The sequence below is a fragment of the Suncus etruscus genome, chromosome 3 (assembly GCF_024139225.1).
Source record: "Suncus etruscus isolate mSunEtr1 chromosome 3, mSunEtr1.pri.cur, whole genome shotgun sequence".
NCBI lineage: Eukaryota > Metazoa > Chordata > Mammalia > Eulipotyphla > Soricidae > Suncus > Suncus etruscus.
Window position 1 is genome coordinate 159856134 of NC_064850.1, and position 18205 is coordinate 159874338.

At 35.9% G+C, this 18205-nt stretch overlaps 1 protein-coding gene across 1 annotated transcript in view; it reads left to right on the forward strand.

The window, feature by feature from the left end:
* Window positions 1-8439: 8439 nt before the first annotated feature.
* Window positions 8440-18205, forward strand: part of DSG3 (desmoglein 3) — a 52090-nt gene continuing 42324 nt past the window's right edge. Inside the window, exon 1 of the mRNA XM_049770917.1 lies at window positions 8440-8520. Coding sequence (XP_049626874.1) covers window positions 8440-8520 — 81 coding nt within the window. The remainder of the gene's footprint in view (window positions 8521-18205) is intronic.

Here is an 18205-nt window from a genome sequence, read left to right on the forward strand (position 1 = left end):
CAGAGAACTACCACAATCAAGTGAATGAATGAGGGAACTGGAAAGCCTGTTTGGAGTACAGGTGGGGGTGGTGTGAGATGGAGGGAGATTTGGGACATTGGTGGTGAGAATGTTGCACTGGTGAAGGGGGTGTTCTTTACATGACTGAAACCTAATCACAATCATATATGTAATCAAGATATTTAAATAAAGAAAAAAAAGATACAGTTTAAAAACCCAGTAACCCATTATGACTGACTTGGATCCATAATAGTCTGATTCCTTATACTCAGGGGACTCCATGATGACACACAGTTGTCTCATTGGCCATCAGGGTTCTATCCAGTGGTGCTTGGGGATTGTTTAATGCCAGAGGTTGTACTGGGATCCCAGTCTCATGAAGCGCCTGACCCCTGAGCTATCTCACCGATTCATAAAATTATTTAGCCACTTTTATATTGAGGATAAGTCATATAATACATCCTAAAATATAATCATGATAAGATCTTCAGGAAGAGAAAAACAGTTAAGAATAACTCAGCACTACTAAGAAGCTGAGAAGTAATAGATGAAGGGATCCTTAGAGCAAATAGTTGTTCTTTATCTGATGGTAATAAAAACCCATTTTGGAACAGTGACATTAGTTTTATAGTAGACAACTGAATTTGGGTCAAGGCAAGACACAAGGAATGGTGAAAGTGAAAGACAAAATAAACTTGAGTTTGGTAGATAGTAAAGAAATTAGTAATTAAATTAAAGATATTAAATTAAATTTTGATTAAATTTAAATTAAATTAAAGATTTTAAAGAAAGCTTATTGAACTATCTTCCTCATTTTATTAACCAAACTTCTGAAATTTGTTATAAAATAAATGTGATCCCTTAGTAATATAATCCAATGTCGACAATAGTCTCATTAACATAAGTGTAAATGTTTTACTACTATAGATGTCTAGCATTCCTAATGATAAAACTTGTGACTATAACTTACTTTTAAAAAAATCTTGGAGAGAGGTATCTGATTTATATGAGGTGGTGGTCAGGACTTCCTTCTAGCATTATGGTCATAGATTCTTCCTGCAGTGCTCAAAGAACTGTATATAATGCCACAGATTTAAGCCATTTAACCTATGTCTGCAGTTTAAAAGGAAAGCACCCAAACTCCCTATAATTTACATTTTTCCCCAAATTTCCTAACAATTATCTCAGATGTTTTCTGTGAAATAGTCAGGACAGTGCCACATTATAAAAATAAACACAGAATATTTGTTTAATAAAAATATATGTAAATTATGTGTATATGTTAAAAATAGAAATGAATTTATGATAAAATATGCCTAAAATAAAATGATACACAGAAATATAAAATTATTTCTCCAAGTTTCAATAATAAATTGACCCATGGAAGTCCAAAGGAAATTATAATAAAACAAAAGAAGAAAATGAACATCTTAGATTATTAAGGTTATGAGTATACTGTTTGTGTTCTCCACTTTTTGTATAATCCTTAAATACAGTCTGGAATCATTTTCATTAGTAAATAAACATATTTTTACGTTCTCTGCATTGTTTTAGATGATGTTATGCAGTTTTAAAATCTATATATAGAGAGGCCCAGGAGATCATAGAGATGTAAGGCTAATTATAAGGGACTATAAAAATGTTTTGCTTAGAGTGCCATAAAAATAGTTTAGGAGATAAGACACTTGTCTTGTATGAAACTGACTCTCAATCCTCAGCACTTCTTATAGTCAGTCACGCATGCACACCCAGAGATATCTCCTCAATGTATAGAGAGCAAGATATAGCTCTGGAGCTCTACTGAGTGTTATCCAAAACTCAAAACAAAGCAAAAGATGAATTAAGTCTTATGATAATCATCTCCCTCAATATCAATGGACTAAATTCACCAATTAATAGACACAGAGTGTCAAAATGGGTCAAAAAGACGAATCCAATCTTCTGCTGCTGCCTACAAGAAACATACCTGAATAGTCAAAACAAACATAGACTCAAAATCAAAGTCTGGAGGAAAATTATTCAAGCAAACAACATCCTGATAAAAGCTGGGGTGGCCATATTAATATCTGATGATACAAATTTGAACTCAGAAAAGTGGTAAGGGACAAAGATGGACACTTTGTACTAATCAAGGGATATGTGCAACAGGAAAAAATTAGACTATTAAACATATATTCACCGAATGAGAGACCAGCAAATTATCTAATACAATTATAGCAAATCTAAAAGAAGACATCAACAGTAGCACAATAATTTTGGGAGACTTCAACACAGCCCTGTCAACACTTGATAGGTCAACCAGACTGAAACCCAACAAAAACATACTAGCCCTGAAAAGAAAAATGGAAGAAAGAAGACTAGTAGATATATACAGGACATTCCATCCCCCAAAAACCTGGATACACATTCTTCTCCAATGTACATGCGTCATTCTCCAGGATAGAACACATGCTGATACATAAAACATACCTTCATAAAATCAAGAGGATAGAAATCTTGCAGGATACCTTTGCTGACCACAAGGCTCTGAAATTAGATGTGAACTACCAAGCCACACAGAAGAAAAATTTTAACAATTGGAAATCAAATAGCCTGCTACTGAATAACCAGTGCATCCGAGATGAAATTGAAGAGAAAATCAAAACTTTCCTGGAAACAAATGATAATGAAGACACAACTGCCAGAATCTATGGACACAGCAAAAGTGATCCTGAGAGAAAAATTTATAGCTTTGCAAGCACACATCAGGAAGGAAGAAGGGGCATACCTGAATAACTTAATGACGCAGCTCATAAAATTAGAAAATGACCAACAAAAGGAACCAAAAATAGGGAGACAGAAGAAAATAACAAAGCTGAAAGCAGAAATCAATGAAGTGGAAACCCAAAAAACAATCTGAAAGATCAACGAAAGCAGAAGTTGGTTCTTCGAAAAAATAAACAAGATTGACAAATCATTGGCAAAATTCACAAAGAGATACAGAGAAACCTGAAAACTCATATTAGAAAAGGGGGAGATCATGACAGACATGGCAGAGCTCCCAAGGGTAATCAGATACTACGTTGAGAAAATTTATGCTACTAAACATGAGAACCTAGAAGAAATGGATAAATTCTTGGACACTTAAAACCTTCCATTGTTAAGTAAGAAGGATGTAGCATATCTACACAACCCCATTACTATGGAGGAAATTGAAACTGTAAACAAACGTCTGCCTAAAAAGAAAAGCCCAGGCTAATATAGATTTACTAATGAATTCTTTCAAACCTTTCAAGAGGAGCTACTACCAATCCTAGCCAGGCTCTTGCATAAAATTGAAAAAACGAGAACACCCCCAAACAGCTTTTATGAAGCCAATATCACCTTGATACCAAAACCAGACAGAGATGCTGCAAAAAAAGAAAATACAGACCAATATCCCTGATGAATGCAGATGCAAAGATCTTCAACAAAATCCTGGCAAGTAGGATCCAGTGCATCATCAAGAAGATCATACCCTATGACCAAGTAGGACTCATGAAAGGAATGCAAGACTGGTTTAACATCCGTAAATCTATCAACACAATACAAAACATCAATGAAAAGAAAAAGAAAAATCACATGATCATATCAATACATGCATAGAAAGCATTTGATAAGGTCCAACACTCATTCTTGATCAAAACTCTCAGCAAGATGGGAGTGAAAGGAACCTTTCTCAATCTACTTAAAGCCATCTACCATAAGCCAATGGCAAATATTATCCTCAATGGAGAAAAACTAAAAGCCTTTCCTCTAAATGCTGGTACAAGACAAGGCTGTCCGCTCTCACCACTCCTCTTCAACATAGAGCTGGAAGTACTTGCTATAGTGATCAGGAGAGATAAAGATATCAAGGGCATCCAGATAGGAAAGGAAGAGTCAAGCTCTCACTGTTTGCAGATGACATGATATTCTACTTAGAAAACTCTAAAGACTATACCAAAAAGCTTCTAGAAACAATAAATGCATATAGCAAGTTGGCAGGCTACAAAATTAACACACAGAAATCAATGGCCTTTTTATACACCAATAATGATAGGAAAGAGATAGACATTAAGAAGGCAATCCCATTCACATTAGTGCCACACAAATTCAAATAACTTGGAGTCAACTTGACCAAAGACGTGAAGGACCTATACAAAGAAAAATATAAAGCCCTGCTCCAAGAAATAAGAGAGGACACATGGAAATGGAAACACATAAGCTGCTCATGGATTGGCAGGATTAACATCATTAAAATATCAATACTCCCCAAAGCATTATACAGACTAATGCGATCCCTCTAAAGACACCCATGACATTCTTCAAAGAAGTGGATCAAACACTTATGAAGTTTATATGGAACAATAAACACCCTCAAATAGCTAAAGCACTCCTAGGGAAAAGGAGTATGAGAGGCATTACTTTCCCCAACTTTAAACTGTACCATAAAGCAATAGTTATAAAAACAGCATGCTATTGGAATAAAGACAGTCCCTCAGATCAATGGAATAGGCTTGAGTTCTCAGAGAATGTTCGCCAGATATACAAGCAACTAGTTTTTGAAAAAGGAGCAAGAAATTCTAAGTGGAGCAGGGAAAACCTCTTCAACAAGTGGTGCTTGCTGAAATGGTTAGCCACTTGCAAAAGAAGAACATAGACCCCCAGTTAACATGATGTAGGAAGGTAAAATCCAAATGATTAAAGACCTTGATATCAGACCTGATATCATAAAGTATATAGAACAACACATCGGTAAAACACTCCATGACATTGAAACTAAAGGCATCATCAGGGAGGAAACTGCACTTTCTAAACAAGTGGAAGCAGAGATCAACAAATGGGAATACATTAAGCTGAAAGCTTCTGCACCTCAAAAGAAATAGTGCCCAGAATACAAGAGGCACCCACCGTGTGGGAGAAACTATTCACCCAATACTCATAAGATAAGGGGCTAATATCCAAAATATACAGGGCACTGACAGAACTTTACAAGAAAAAAAATCTACTCCAATCAAAAAATGGGAGAAGTAATGAAAAGACACTTTGATAAAAAAAGAAATACAAATGGCCAAAAGCCACATGAAAAAAGCTCCTCATCACTAATCATCAGGGAGATGCAAATCAAAACAATGATGAGATACCATCTCACATCACAGAGATTGGCATACATCACAAAGTATGAGAACAATCAGTGCTGGTGAGGGTGTGGAGAGAAAGGAACTTTTATGCACTGCTGGTGGGAATGCTACCTAATCCAATCTTTATGGAAAGTGATAAGGAGATTCATCCAAAAATTGCAAATTGAGTTCCCATTCGACCAAGCTATTCTACTCCTAGGGAAATATCCTAGGAACACAAGAATAAAGTACAAAAACCCCTTCCTCACACCTATATATATTGCAGCACTATTCACAATAGCCAGGCTATGGAAACAACCAAGATGCCCTTCAACAGATGAACAGCTAAAGAAACAATGGTACATATATACAATGGAATATTATGTAGCTGTCAGGGGAGATGAAGTCATGAAATTTTCCTAAACCTGGTTGTACATGGAATATGTCATACTGAGTGAAATAAATCAGAGAGATAGAGACAGAATAGTCTGTGGGTTTTAAGACACATAAAAGTCATTTTTGCAACAATCCTGAGGCAATGAGTGGAGAGCTGGAACTTCTAGCTCACTTCATGAAGCTAACCACAAAGAGTGGTGAGTGCAGTTATAGAAATAACAACATTGAGAACTACCATAGCCATGTGAATGAATGAGGGAACTGGAAAGCCTGTCTAGAGTACAGGTGGGGGTGTGGTGGGATGGAGGGAGATTTGGGATATTGATGGTGGGAATGTTGCACTAGTGAAGGGGGGTGTTCTTTACATAACAGAAACCTAATCACAATCATATCACAATAAATAAAGATATAAAAAATATGTTGCAAAGACTTACTTAATGAATGAGCACTGAAGCAAGAGTCTATGGCTGGAAGATAACTTTTCAAAAATACCTATGAACAGAAATATTAGATTATATTAGAAGACATAAATACTCAAAATATTGTATTTGTGCAGGAATTTATATGATGTAAAAGTAATGTTTTAAAGTGCTTTTTATTTAATAAACCCCATCATATTATTACATAAATTTTAGATCTGTACCACTAGAAATCAAATATCTGCTTAGTACAATTTTATATTCACAGATAAAAATTTTAGTGGATTTCATAATTTAAAAAAAATTAATTGCTTTGTTTTAGCACGGTGGTTGCAAATTTTTTCATTGTTCATTCTGCATAATATAATATACACCATCTTTTGCCAAGTATTCTTTCCATCACCATCACCAATGTCTCCAATTTACCTCCCATCCCGTCTATTCCAACCCTGCCTTGCTTCCTTTTTGACTCTGTGTTTTGCACTGATGTTAATAGAAGGGTGCCTTCCCTGTAGTTTCTCACCTTTCAGTGCTAGGTTTTTATCCAGAGCATTTATTTCCAAAAATCTTTATCCTTTAGACCCTTCTCTACTAAATACACTCACCACTCTTTGTGGTGAGCTTTCTACCAAAAGCAGGACCTCCTGACATTTGTCTCAATTTTATCTGTATATTATTATCATACTATGTCTTGTTTTTGTATGTCCCACAAATGAGTGAAATTAGTCTCTGTTTATCCCCTCCCTTCTGACTCATTTCACTCAGCATAATAGTCTCCAAGTGCTTCAGGCATCTTGCATCTTAGCATCTCTAATGGGGAAAAATTCCTCATTAGAGAAAAGCCAGAGCATGAGTGCCGAATATAAAATATGAAAAAATGAAATCACACACACAGAATGTGGGGTCAAAATATCTTCTGGCAGGAGTGCCACAAATTTAATCTTTAGACAAGGGGTTGTATAGGGGTAAAACGAGCCATGGTGTAGAGAAGAATAATTATAATCACAAAGCAAAATACAGCAGTAACAATACCTAAGCTATGGGTGTGACTGTAAAAATTCTAAGTTACAAAGGAGAAGTTTGCAACTCAAGGCAGCTCTTTGCAAGCTTACTTCAAATGCAAAATTAGGATAAGGAGGAAGTAGGAATTATCTAGGAACTTGATCTTCACTAGGCTGGACTGTATTGTTTTAGAGGTCAAGTAAAGGAAGGAGCCAAATCCCCTAAATTGTGGTTAGGTGTGGTTCCCTTTTTCTAAGGAGAGTCAATAGCCCAGGGGTCTGCTCTCTGGCTTTGGCCTTGATTACCCAAAATGCAGCTACCAGAACATATTTGAAAAAGATAAAAAAAAAAAAACCAACATTGATTTATCTTATAGGTTCTAAATATTATTCAGAAAAAGGGGTTCTCTTAGTAACCTTTGGTGCTGGGATTTCTGAGGCAAATTATTTGATAGAGGCCACAATTTTGCCTGAGATTTTACAAAGGAGAGATAGCCAATAATGACCGAAAATGTAATGCCACGCGTTTCTTCGGAAATTCCTCAAACATCTATGCAAGGGGAAAAGGCGCACAGTGGGCCTTTTAAGAAACCCAGTGGGGGTTATTTTAGTTATGCCCACCAGGAAAACCTGAGGATACATCTGGTGGGCTGAGGTCTCTTAAGAGATTAAGTATGCCATGGCATCCAAGCGGATCCAAGTGCAGGTAAATTTCGTGAGTTCATTTTTAACAGCTGTATAGTATTCCACTGTGTTATATGCAAAACATTTCTTTAGTCATTCATCTGTTGTCAGATACCTGTTTCCAGATTACTGCAGAGGGAATTTTGTGTAGTATTTTTTGTATTCCTGTGTTAAAGCTGACCAAAGCTGGCCTGGACCCAGGTTGGGGTCCGGGTTTGGAGATGCCAAGCCCAGGGAGGTCACATCAAGGATGCCCAAGGTCCGAGTAAAGCCCACCGCTCAACAGAGGAGACACAACCTTGGAGGATGCAATCCACACGGAGGTTTATTCTTTTCCAGGGTCCTGGGGTGTCACCACAAGCCGGGAATTCAGTCTGCAGTGAGGCCCCGAAAATCCAAATTTACAAACATTTAAGGAATTCATATGATAATGAGCATACAGGTCAAAGCATTTCATAGGTTTATACAGAGGACACAGAGCACAAGATTGTAGCAGGAGAGCGAGGAAAGGGCTTCGGGGCCTTACAGGGCACAAGGAGCTCTGGATTCCCCCTCCCCTCCTCTAGCCTCGGGTCCATGATGTCACAGTACCCCAAATGCCTCATTATGTCATAGTACCTGCCAACTGCCAGAGTCCCCCATTGCTCCAAGGTTCTTTCCAGGGCAAGCAGCCTTTCTGACACTGAAAAATAGAGAGAGATGGAGGTGGAGGATATGGAGGTGGAGGAGATGGGAGTGGAGGATATGGAGGTGGAGGAGATGGGAGTGGAGGATATGGAAGTGGAGGAGATGGGGGTAGAGGAAATGGAGGTGGGGTAGATGAAGGAAAAGGAGATGGAGGAGATGGAGGTGATGGAGGAGATGGAGGTGGAAGTGAATGAGGAGATGGTGATGGAAGAGGTAAGTAAGATGGTTTTCTATACATTAGGACAATTATGAGTATAAAAAGGAAATTTTTCCATAGGTTTATTAGTGAAATGCTTTATTTGCTTTTGGTGGTTGTTGTTTTGGAGTCACACTCAACAATACTTAGAGGTCACTCCTAGCTCTGTACTCAGGATTCACTGCCAGTGGAATTTGGAGAAAGAAAAGGATTCAAACCTAGGTCATATACATGAAAAGCCCTATCTGCTTAATATCTCTCCAGTACCTATTAGTGTAATATTTTGAAGAGAATAAAGAACTGAAGTACAGGCAGATCTGTGGAAATTTTTCTAAATAAAATATTTCTAAATAAAAAAATTTCTAAATAAAATTGTTTCACATAACAGAAAGATTATATAGACTTCAATAGATTATTAAACAGCTTTTAGTAGAAGGTGTTTGCATAATAGAAATGATACTGTATTTAAAAGGATACAACACAAATAAAACTTTATAATTAATTATATTCCAATATACATGTTTTGCTTAAATAGAAAACAATTTTAGTGTAAATTTATAGAGAAATTATGGAAAGATACATTAATTCAAACATCAAACTCTAGATTAACATGTCTAAAAAGATGTGTGAGGAAGACACATAGACAACTTGTAAACATAACATTCAGACCATTTTTTTAGAGAAAACAAATCCCAGAGTCAGAACTAGACCATGGAAGAGGATAATGGACACATGACAATGGGAGATAAAACTGAGGGAAATAATACCACTACAACTTCAGAGTATTTTTCACAGCCCAATTTAGAAGAGGAACAGGACATAAATCAGATTTCTCTGCTTTGTCAAATTTTACTGAGTTTAATTGAAGAGTTTAATGCTATATTTCATCTAATATAAGAAACCATCCATTGAAAACACACCATCAGTTTAAATACCATTAAGAAAAACTAAACTGTAACAATCAAACTATAAGTTCTTCCATATTGCCTGTTATATGACATACTAATCTGAAAGATGCTAAAATATTAAAAAATAAGTATATTTTTATCAATGAAATATAAAATCCAGTTCTCAAGTAGGGCTTATCTTAGTATGTATATTTTATTTTTCATTGATTAATATCTGATTACATGACCAGGTATAAATTAAAATAAAAAAGTCTAATTAAAGGGGCCAGAGCAGTGGCTCAAGAGGTAGGGCATTTGCCATGCACAAGGCTAACATAGGACAGACTGCAATTAGATCCCCTGGTGTCCCATATAGTCCCCACGCCGGGAGTGATTTCTGAGTGCATAGCTAGGAGTAACCTCTGAGCATCACTGGGTGTGGCCCAAAAAGCAAAAGAAAAAAAAAGTTTGATCAAGAGCTAGAGCTTTATTACAGTGGGTAAGGTTTTTGTTTTGCATGCAGCAAACCTGGGTTCTACCTCAAGGATGCTTTATGGTCCCTCAAGGCCACCAGAAATAATTCTTCAGAGCAGAATCAGGAGTAACTACTCATGAACACCGTGGGGTGAAGTCCCCAAACAATAAAAAACATAGAAGCAAACAAAAATATCTAACCAATAACCTTTTAAATAGTAACACAACTATAAAGAAAAGTATTTTGTTGAAAAAATATGTATTTTGTAATTTAGCATAGCTGGTTTTAATTCTAGCCCCAAGCTATCTGTCTACATAATATGGGAGACATGGTATGATTTTTAATCTCAACTGTTTTATTTATAAAATGGGAATTATGCCTGCTGAATCACCAGGATCATGTGATTGTCAAATTAGATATTTATCTCTAATATGGTTAAAGTCTCTCAGTAAGTGAGAATTTACAGTCTATTCAATTATGTCATCAGGTAGGTGAGTTGTCAGCATTGAATTATAGGCACAAGACTCTAATTGGAATAATTAATTGTTTCTTCTTTTTTATTTATAATACCATGTGATACTTATGTCATAGAATTAAGCCATTGAACAACAGAAAAAATTAAAATAAGGACAAATTTGAAGCTAATTTCTAGATAAAGCTGTAAAATTGCTTTGAATTTCTATAAATAAAAGCAAAAATTGCAGCATAAAATCTTGTTATATTTTATTTAATAATTAAAAATCTATTCATAATACTGAAGATCAATGAAGAAAAGTACTACTGGTAGCCACAACTATACAAGTTTTTTGAGTAATAATCTCTGGTAAAGGGCTTTTATTGGTTGTTTTATTTTATCTTCATAACTCTAACAGATTTAGTGATCTTTACACTTATATTTGTTTCTCCCTAAGGACATAATAAAGAACTATTTATTAATAATGTGGTTAATTATATTTGCTCACTTTAAATTCTTTGTGATTACTGTTGTACTTGATTATAACTTGAAAAACTATAATGATAGTAATTTTTTTCATTCTTTCTTCAATAATATGTGCTGCTATATTGACCCAGTATGAACAACTTTAAGTTTATAAAAATAAGACAAATAAAATCATAAAATGTCAAAGAATATTACAGCAAAATTTTCTCTCAAAATGCTTTCACAAAAATATAGAAGGTTATTTATTGGGTACTCTACTTTTAAAAATACAAGGGTTGTGACAATTTTAAAGAGATGCTTTATTTTCAATGTATCTTTAAATAAAATTCATATATTATCTTTTATATAACTAAATTACTATTTTGTTCAAAACCTTATAGCTTATGGTACTTTTAAAATAAAGCTCACATTCCCATAGCTAGAAAACAGAATAGCATTTTTGCTTATATAAAGTCAGATTTCAGTACTAAATATAATTGCAACTCCAGTACTTGCTTAAAATAATAAATTCAAATAAAATAAATTCACATCAAGAAAATTAGATTATTTGTATTGATAGTACTGGCTAAATAACAGTTCAATGTAGACATATCTAAAATCTTCCCTACAAGTATGTTACCTTACAATTTTTTTCACAACCATACTATTTGCATGTATGTAAAAATTTTACTTATAGATTAGATCTGTTATTCAACATTTCAGGTTGATCAAATTGGTCTTTTTGAAAAATATAAAAGATTATAAAGCACAAAATAACTGCAGTGCAAAATCTTAATGGACTCAGTTTGAGAATATATGTATGATTTATGCCATTTTTTTTCTTTTTTTTTTCTTTTTATTGTGACCAAAGTGCATTACAAATCTTTCACTGCATCATTTATGGTACATAGTGACAATGAATGAGGGGCATTCCCACCACCAGTGCTGTCCTCCCTCCGCCCCTGTTCCCAGTATACATCCTATATCTCCCTCCTCTACACCCCAGAATGCTAGTGCAACTGGTCTCCACTTTACAGTTTGTTGTAGACTGAGCATCTATTCCACCGTCATTGGAGATAAAAAGGATAAGGAAAAGGGGAGAAAAAAATTTGGTGACAACTACCCAAAAAAGAAAGAAGAGAGAGGGAAAAAAAGAAAAGAAAAATGGAAGAAAAAAAGAAAAAATGGACCTGTCAAATAAAAATAAAAGCAAATTTCTAAATAATAACCACAAGAGTGAAAAAGAAAGAAAAAAGTGGAAGGAAAAGAGAGGAAAATAAAGTCAAAAACTAACAAATCAAAACAAAACAAGAAAAAGTATAGGTGCTGGAGTGGTAGGGTTTGGCATTCCCCCCACTTTTTTTTTTTATAGGCACAGTAAGCATTGGGGAAGAAAGGGAATTCCCGTGGCCTAAGAGATTCAGGGTCTCTCCATCCTTGAAGCATACCATTATGGGATCAACCCCTAGCTCCATTTATACTCATTACCACATCCCAAAGGCTTTTTTTGTGATGCCAGATAAGTTTCCTCTAGGTTGTGTGTGAGAAAATCAAGCCACTGTAGCTAGCGATATTGGTATTTGTGCAGGTTATAGGTCAGGGTCTAGGATAGAATCTCTAGGTTCTATCTAGAGGTTCCTATCCATCGTGGTTGTGGTGTTCAGTCTTCTGTAACACTTGCTCCCTGTTTTTGTTCAGTCCCTAAGCCGAAGCCTAGGATATTATGGATCCAAAGGTTCTGCTCAGTCTCTGTTGTCCAAGTTGGACCTCTGCAATAAGACATCTTGTTGTTGTTGTTGTTGTTGTTGTTGTTGTTGTTTGTGTGTCCTGGACTACAGCCTAGGGTAGGGTTTTCCTTATTAGTCCCAAGGTAGGCTCTGTTCAGTCACGGTTGTCAAAGTCAGTTTTCTGTTGTTGGTGCTCTTATTTTTCACAGTTCAAAGGATGATAGCTCTTCTGATTTCCATTTAGTGTTCAGTGATGTGATAGGACAGCCTGGTCTTAGGTCAAGTTTTCCTTTCCTCGTTGTCATATCAAAACTGGCACAAGTTGTGCCAGAGTAGTGTTATAAATCTCCCAATGGAGCTTAGTTCCTGGTGGTGTTGCCCTGTGCTGTATCATTTCTACCTCGGGGATCTGGGGTTTCAAATTGGACTAACACTGTCCAATCTCCTGGGGACTGGTTGTATCCACATGACACATGTTCAGGATGGGAGGCACCCTTCTGCTAAAAAAGTGAGCTCTTATCCCTAGAAGATAAGATCTTGTTTCTGTGTCTATTTTTTTTTTTACTGTGTTCATACAAAAACGTATGGTGTAATATTGTGTTTCTGGTGCTATTCTGGGCAAGTATGACAGGCTGCTCACACAGTCTCTGTCGTCTGGTTTTGTTTTGAGCTTTGATTCCGGTCAAGGCTTTTTGTACCAAGCAGCACCAAAAATGGTAAGGATAGAGAAAAAATGTATATATAAAATAGAACAAATAAATAAAACTGAGTTAAAAAGAAAAGGTATTCGAATAAAACAAGTGGTGGAGGAGGCTACTTGTATATTTAGGAATACACATCTTAAGATGTATTGTTATACAGGTATTGAGCTTCCATAGGCAATATAAGACTCCCAATTAAGTCTTTTGATATATCCTTGTGGGGAGTAAAATCCAAGGTACTTTTCAATTCACAGGCCTTGGAATTGAGTTTGAGAGATGCTTTGCTGCATTACGAGACCATATAGTGTCTTTGAGCTGGGAGTTTTGCTGAGGCCGATTCCTGTATCGTGGAACAGTCCACGATTTGGTGGGGGTGAGAGGGGCCATCAAGCATGAGTCAGCAGGCGTGCTGGCTGTAGTTCTTTGCCGATGCATGAGAATGGGGACCCAGAGGGTATCTTTCACTGAGGAGCTGGATGGTGGAAGGAGGTCAATCTTGGTGCCTACCAAGTTAGGAACTGAGGGTAAAGAGGGTTAAATTAGGGGAAGATAACAGATCAGGATTGGGAGATGAGGGGGTAGAAGAGACACAGTGGTAGGGGAGAGGCAATACATGATAGGGGCTATATACTATATATATATATATATATGAATTGTTTATGGTTTTGGCTGGCATCCAATAAATTTTTTTCAATTGTATTTATAAAATCCTTCACAGCAGGAATTGAATTAACTCCTTTCTTTCTATGATTATGGGAATACCCTCAACCAAAATCACACCATTTCACTCATTGAATATCTAGGTTCAAACTGTGCAGTGAACATATCAGACAAACTGTCCATGTAACTAATTTAATATTTTATAAAACAATCTATTCTACTATGATCAGATTACCGAAATTTTATCCTTCTTAAAGACAAATATTTTTTTCAAACAAAATAAATCAAAGTCTCAAATTCTACCTATTTGCAGATCTCTATGATTAGATAGAGAATTCTATTCATATTTGGATAGAATAATTCTTGGAGAAGTTATTTTTTATCATTTTTATTGAGACCAATGTGAATTATAAGTATTTCACAGTCGTGTTTAATGTACATAGTGATAGTGAATTAGGGCCATTCTACCACCAGTGTTGATCTACTTCCACCATAGCATTCATCCCATACCTCTGGGAGAAGTTATTTAACTCTGTTATCCTTACTTCATTTAAATATAGAATTATAGAACTGCAATAAATCAATGTTTTCCTATGGTAAGTTCACATTCTCCAATAATGAGTCGTGAAGGCAATGAGTATTGGTTAGTCAAAACCATGTTGTCTATCTTCAGTAGGGTAGAATTTTAAATCCCCACTAGTTTGTTATCTAATTTATTTGGAATGTCAAATGATTGGATCCAATAAGTAAAGGAAAAGAGACATAGAAAGGGTTTTAGTGATAGAAATGGGAAGCAGGAGTGACAGACACAGCTGAGTCTCTCAGAGTGTAATAAAAGCTAGGTAGTTGAGAAGTATTTTGGTGCACTAATAAGCACCCATACAATATCATAGAAATAAACAGTCTAGGTATATCTTTTATACAGAATGCCTCTTGCAGAAACCTGCTGGGAAAAAGTAATCAAATCATAGGCATGATGGAAAAATTTATAAAAAAAAATAAGCGTTCTGCCGTGACTATTGTGTGGTACATGTGTGTATTGCTGTAGTGCTCATTGGATTTCTTGTTTGATTTTTCTTTTTGTATTGTTGTGGTGATCCTCATCCTTTTCCCCTTTCTTCTCTCAAAAATGATGTTTAGATCCTCGAGAAGGACTCTGCCACTTTTGGCCTGTGGCATCTTTACCCCATTCTATCTCTTTCTTTTTTTTTTTCTTCTTTTTTCAAACAGAACCACATAACTGGAACCATCTTGCTCTGCCCTCAAATTGAGAGAGAAATAACAGAGGGTACCAAGTCCAAATAACTGTATGATCATTAAATAGTAATAAAAATGATCAGACTTAATCACCAAATCCAAAGCCAACGACAACAGAATCAATACCCAATCTACAACAAGCTAAATACAGAGGGGATCACTTATACTAGCAGCCCAGGGGGTAAGAGAGGGGATGGGAATGGGGGGGGGAGGTCTTCGGTGATGGGAATTCCCCTGATTCAATGTTAATATGTGCCTAAAATATTACTATGAAAGATATGTAATCCTCTTTGATAAAAAATAAAAAAGTAAGCGCTCTGTGATCCTCATCTACCACAGGCTGATTATCATCATGAGAAGGAGAAATAGGGTTTTAGATGCGTTGCATTTTGTCATTCATTTAAGTTGAGCCTAGAAAAAAAGCCCAGTTTAGATTTCCTTTGCTTTGCTATTTAGCTTTTGGTGGGTGAAATAGATTCCGTTTTGAGGTGTTGAATCATGTGCCCATGACTTCTGCTTAGAGACAATTATCATTCTAACATAAAAACTGAGGCTAGGACTCATCCACAGGTTCTACCACTGACAAGGCATGAAATGGTAGTAAAGTTACTCAACTGAAGGAAATGAATAAATTAATTTCTGTAAACTGAGACATCTTAAGAAAGAATCAGGCAAATCTGAGAGACACATGCATAAGTTTATTATGGTTAATTAAATAGGCAAGTGTACCAAATGACATGGATTCATACCTCCCACTTCATTTAATTCCACCCAAATTGTGTTTGATTTTAATTATCTAAAAAAAAAATGGGCTTCAGTAAGAATAGTAACACTAAATCCCCCAGAAACACTGCCATGTGCTGTTTTGTTCTGTGTAGATTATTATGTTTGTAATTTTATAGAAACAAGTGTATTTTCAGAAGAATTAGAATGTACATTTGCTTCATTCCTAGAAGAGAATAAACAGTAGTCATAGACCTAAAATGGTGCTTCTTAAAAAAAAATGGAGTGATTTGTCAAAGAATCCATTTCTTCTACAAGCTTTACTGTTATAACCTTAAAAATATTTTTCTAGAATAACATGTTTCTGGATAGAAATTTGCTTTCTTTCTTAACAAGAAAATTCTGATTAGAAGTGAATTATTTTTCTTAAAATTAGAGTGATCTGAGTAATGTTAGGCATCTTGCTTAAGAAAAAATCGGTTCTGGAGGTTCATTCTAGTGAATAAAATTTCAGATATGAATTCCAGGGGTGCTTTATAGTTAACTAATAAAAATGAGAAAGACTCTTGGAGAGCTGTGAGCTAGTGATCCCCGAGAGAACGTTTTGTAAAAGAGTTCTGCAATCCTTAGAAATCTTTTAACTTACTCCTTCACTATGTTACCTTTTTGTTTGTTTGTTTGTTTGTTTTGGGGTCACACCTGGCAGTGCACAGGGGCTACTCCTGGCTCTACACTCAGAAATTGGCCCCGGCATGTTTGGGGGACCATAGGGGATGCCGGGATTCGAACCACTGTCCTTCTGCATGCAAGGCAAATGCCTTACCACTGTGCTCTCTCTCTCTGGCCCCTATGTTATCTTTCTTGATTGACTTGTTACCTGTGTGTGATTGGAAATGAATTGGAGGCGGGAGTTAAAAATCAGTGCATTACACTCCCACCACAAGTTTTCCTACAAGTTTTCCTCAGGTTTAAGTAGTGTAGATTTTAATTGATCTACTAATACCAAGCAATTTAATTAGTACGCTCCTCTTGAAAGAGTGACCAAAAAAAGTGGGAGACCACCTACTTTTTCAAGTGAAGAGACAAAACCTAAAATTTCCTCTAATAAATAGATTAATAATAAAAAAGTCACGTCTATATATAACAGAGATATTGTAAAAAAAAATTGGAAAATAGTAAAAAAAAAAAAGAATTGATACACAAAGAAAGAAAAAAGTCTATTGACAAAGGGGGAGACCTGAAATAATAGGAAGGGGAGGGAAAAGGAATAAGATTTAGATAAGATTTAGCCACATACAAAGAGACAAGAGTAGGGGACACACCCTGAGAGAACTCTGCAGCCTGTTGTAGACTCAGGAGTCAGGCCAGAGCCTGTTACACTCTGGAAAGAGCCACACCTGCCGAGCCTTTCTGACCTCACCAGGAAGTCACATAAGACACAGCAAAGTGAAATCCCAGATCTGGATTAAACATCATTTCCTGGTTTGAAGCTAAGACATTGATTGAATGGTTTTCTGCTCTGATTCCTGTCAGATTATTCAAAATTTATACTCTAGGTGTTCTTGCTGCTGTTGCTATCTTATTTTCCATAGAATTTTTAGATCTTTTGCTAGCTAGTTTCCCTAATTTTAAGAAATGATCCTATAAATTGAGATTGGTGCTGAACTAGGCGCCAGCCACAAATGAGAATTAAAGAAAAAATAACATGTGCATACCTGAAGGCTTTGACTACTAAAGACAAATACTACACAGTAGCATTATAAATGTTATGAAGAATAAACTGCCATGCCCTTGTGGTTACCTCAGCCATGGATACCAGCAGGATAACATGCGTGATTCTAACTACTTCCTCCACCAACCCATAAGCGCAAATTTGAGAGGACGGGGTTAAGGGGAAAAGGTCGCTATCTTTTCAAGATTGACGGAGCGTACATAAACTTACTTTCCTCACACCAATCTTTATCTGTTGAGAATCAGTCTTAGTTATAAACACCACAATTTTGGATTCAATAACAATAGCTGTTTTCTCATGTAAGTCTTAATATCAAAGTCAACTTTTTTATTGACTGCCTCTCTCATTCAACTAGAATTAAATTTCTGAGTGCTAATTTAAAGCAGTTCTGGTACTGCATCTTGTCTATATTTTCTTGTCTAACCAGATATCTCAATCTTGATCTCAGACTTTCACCCATGACTCTTACACTTTTCTTTCAATGTAATCCTTAGAGACGTAGTTCCCAGCCAACACTTTGCTTAACCTTATAATCCACTGAGTTCACTTCCATTCAACAATCTAAGCATTAGCAATCTAGGCGTTACAGTTACAAAGAGGATGAGGAACAAGACACAGCCC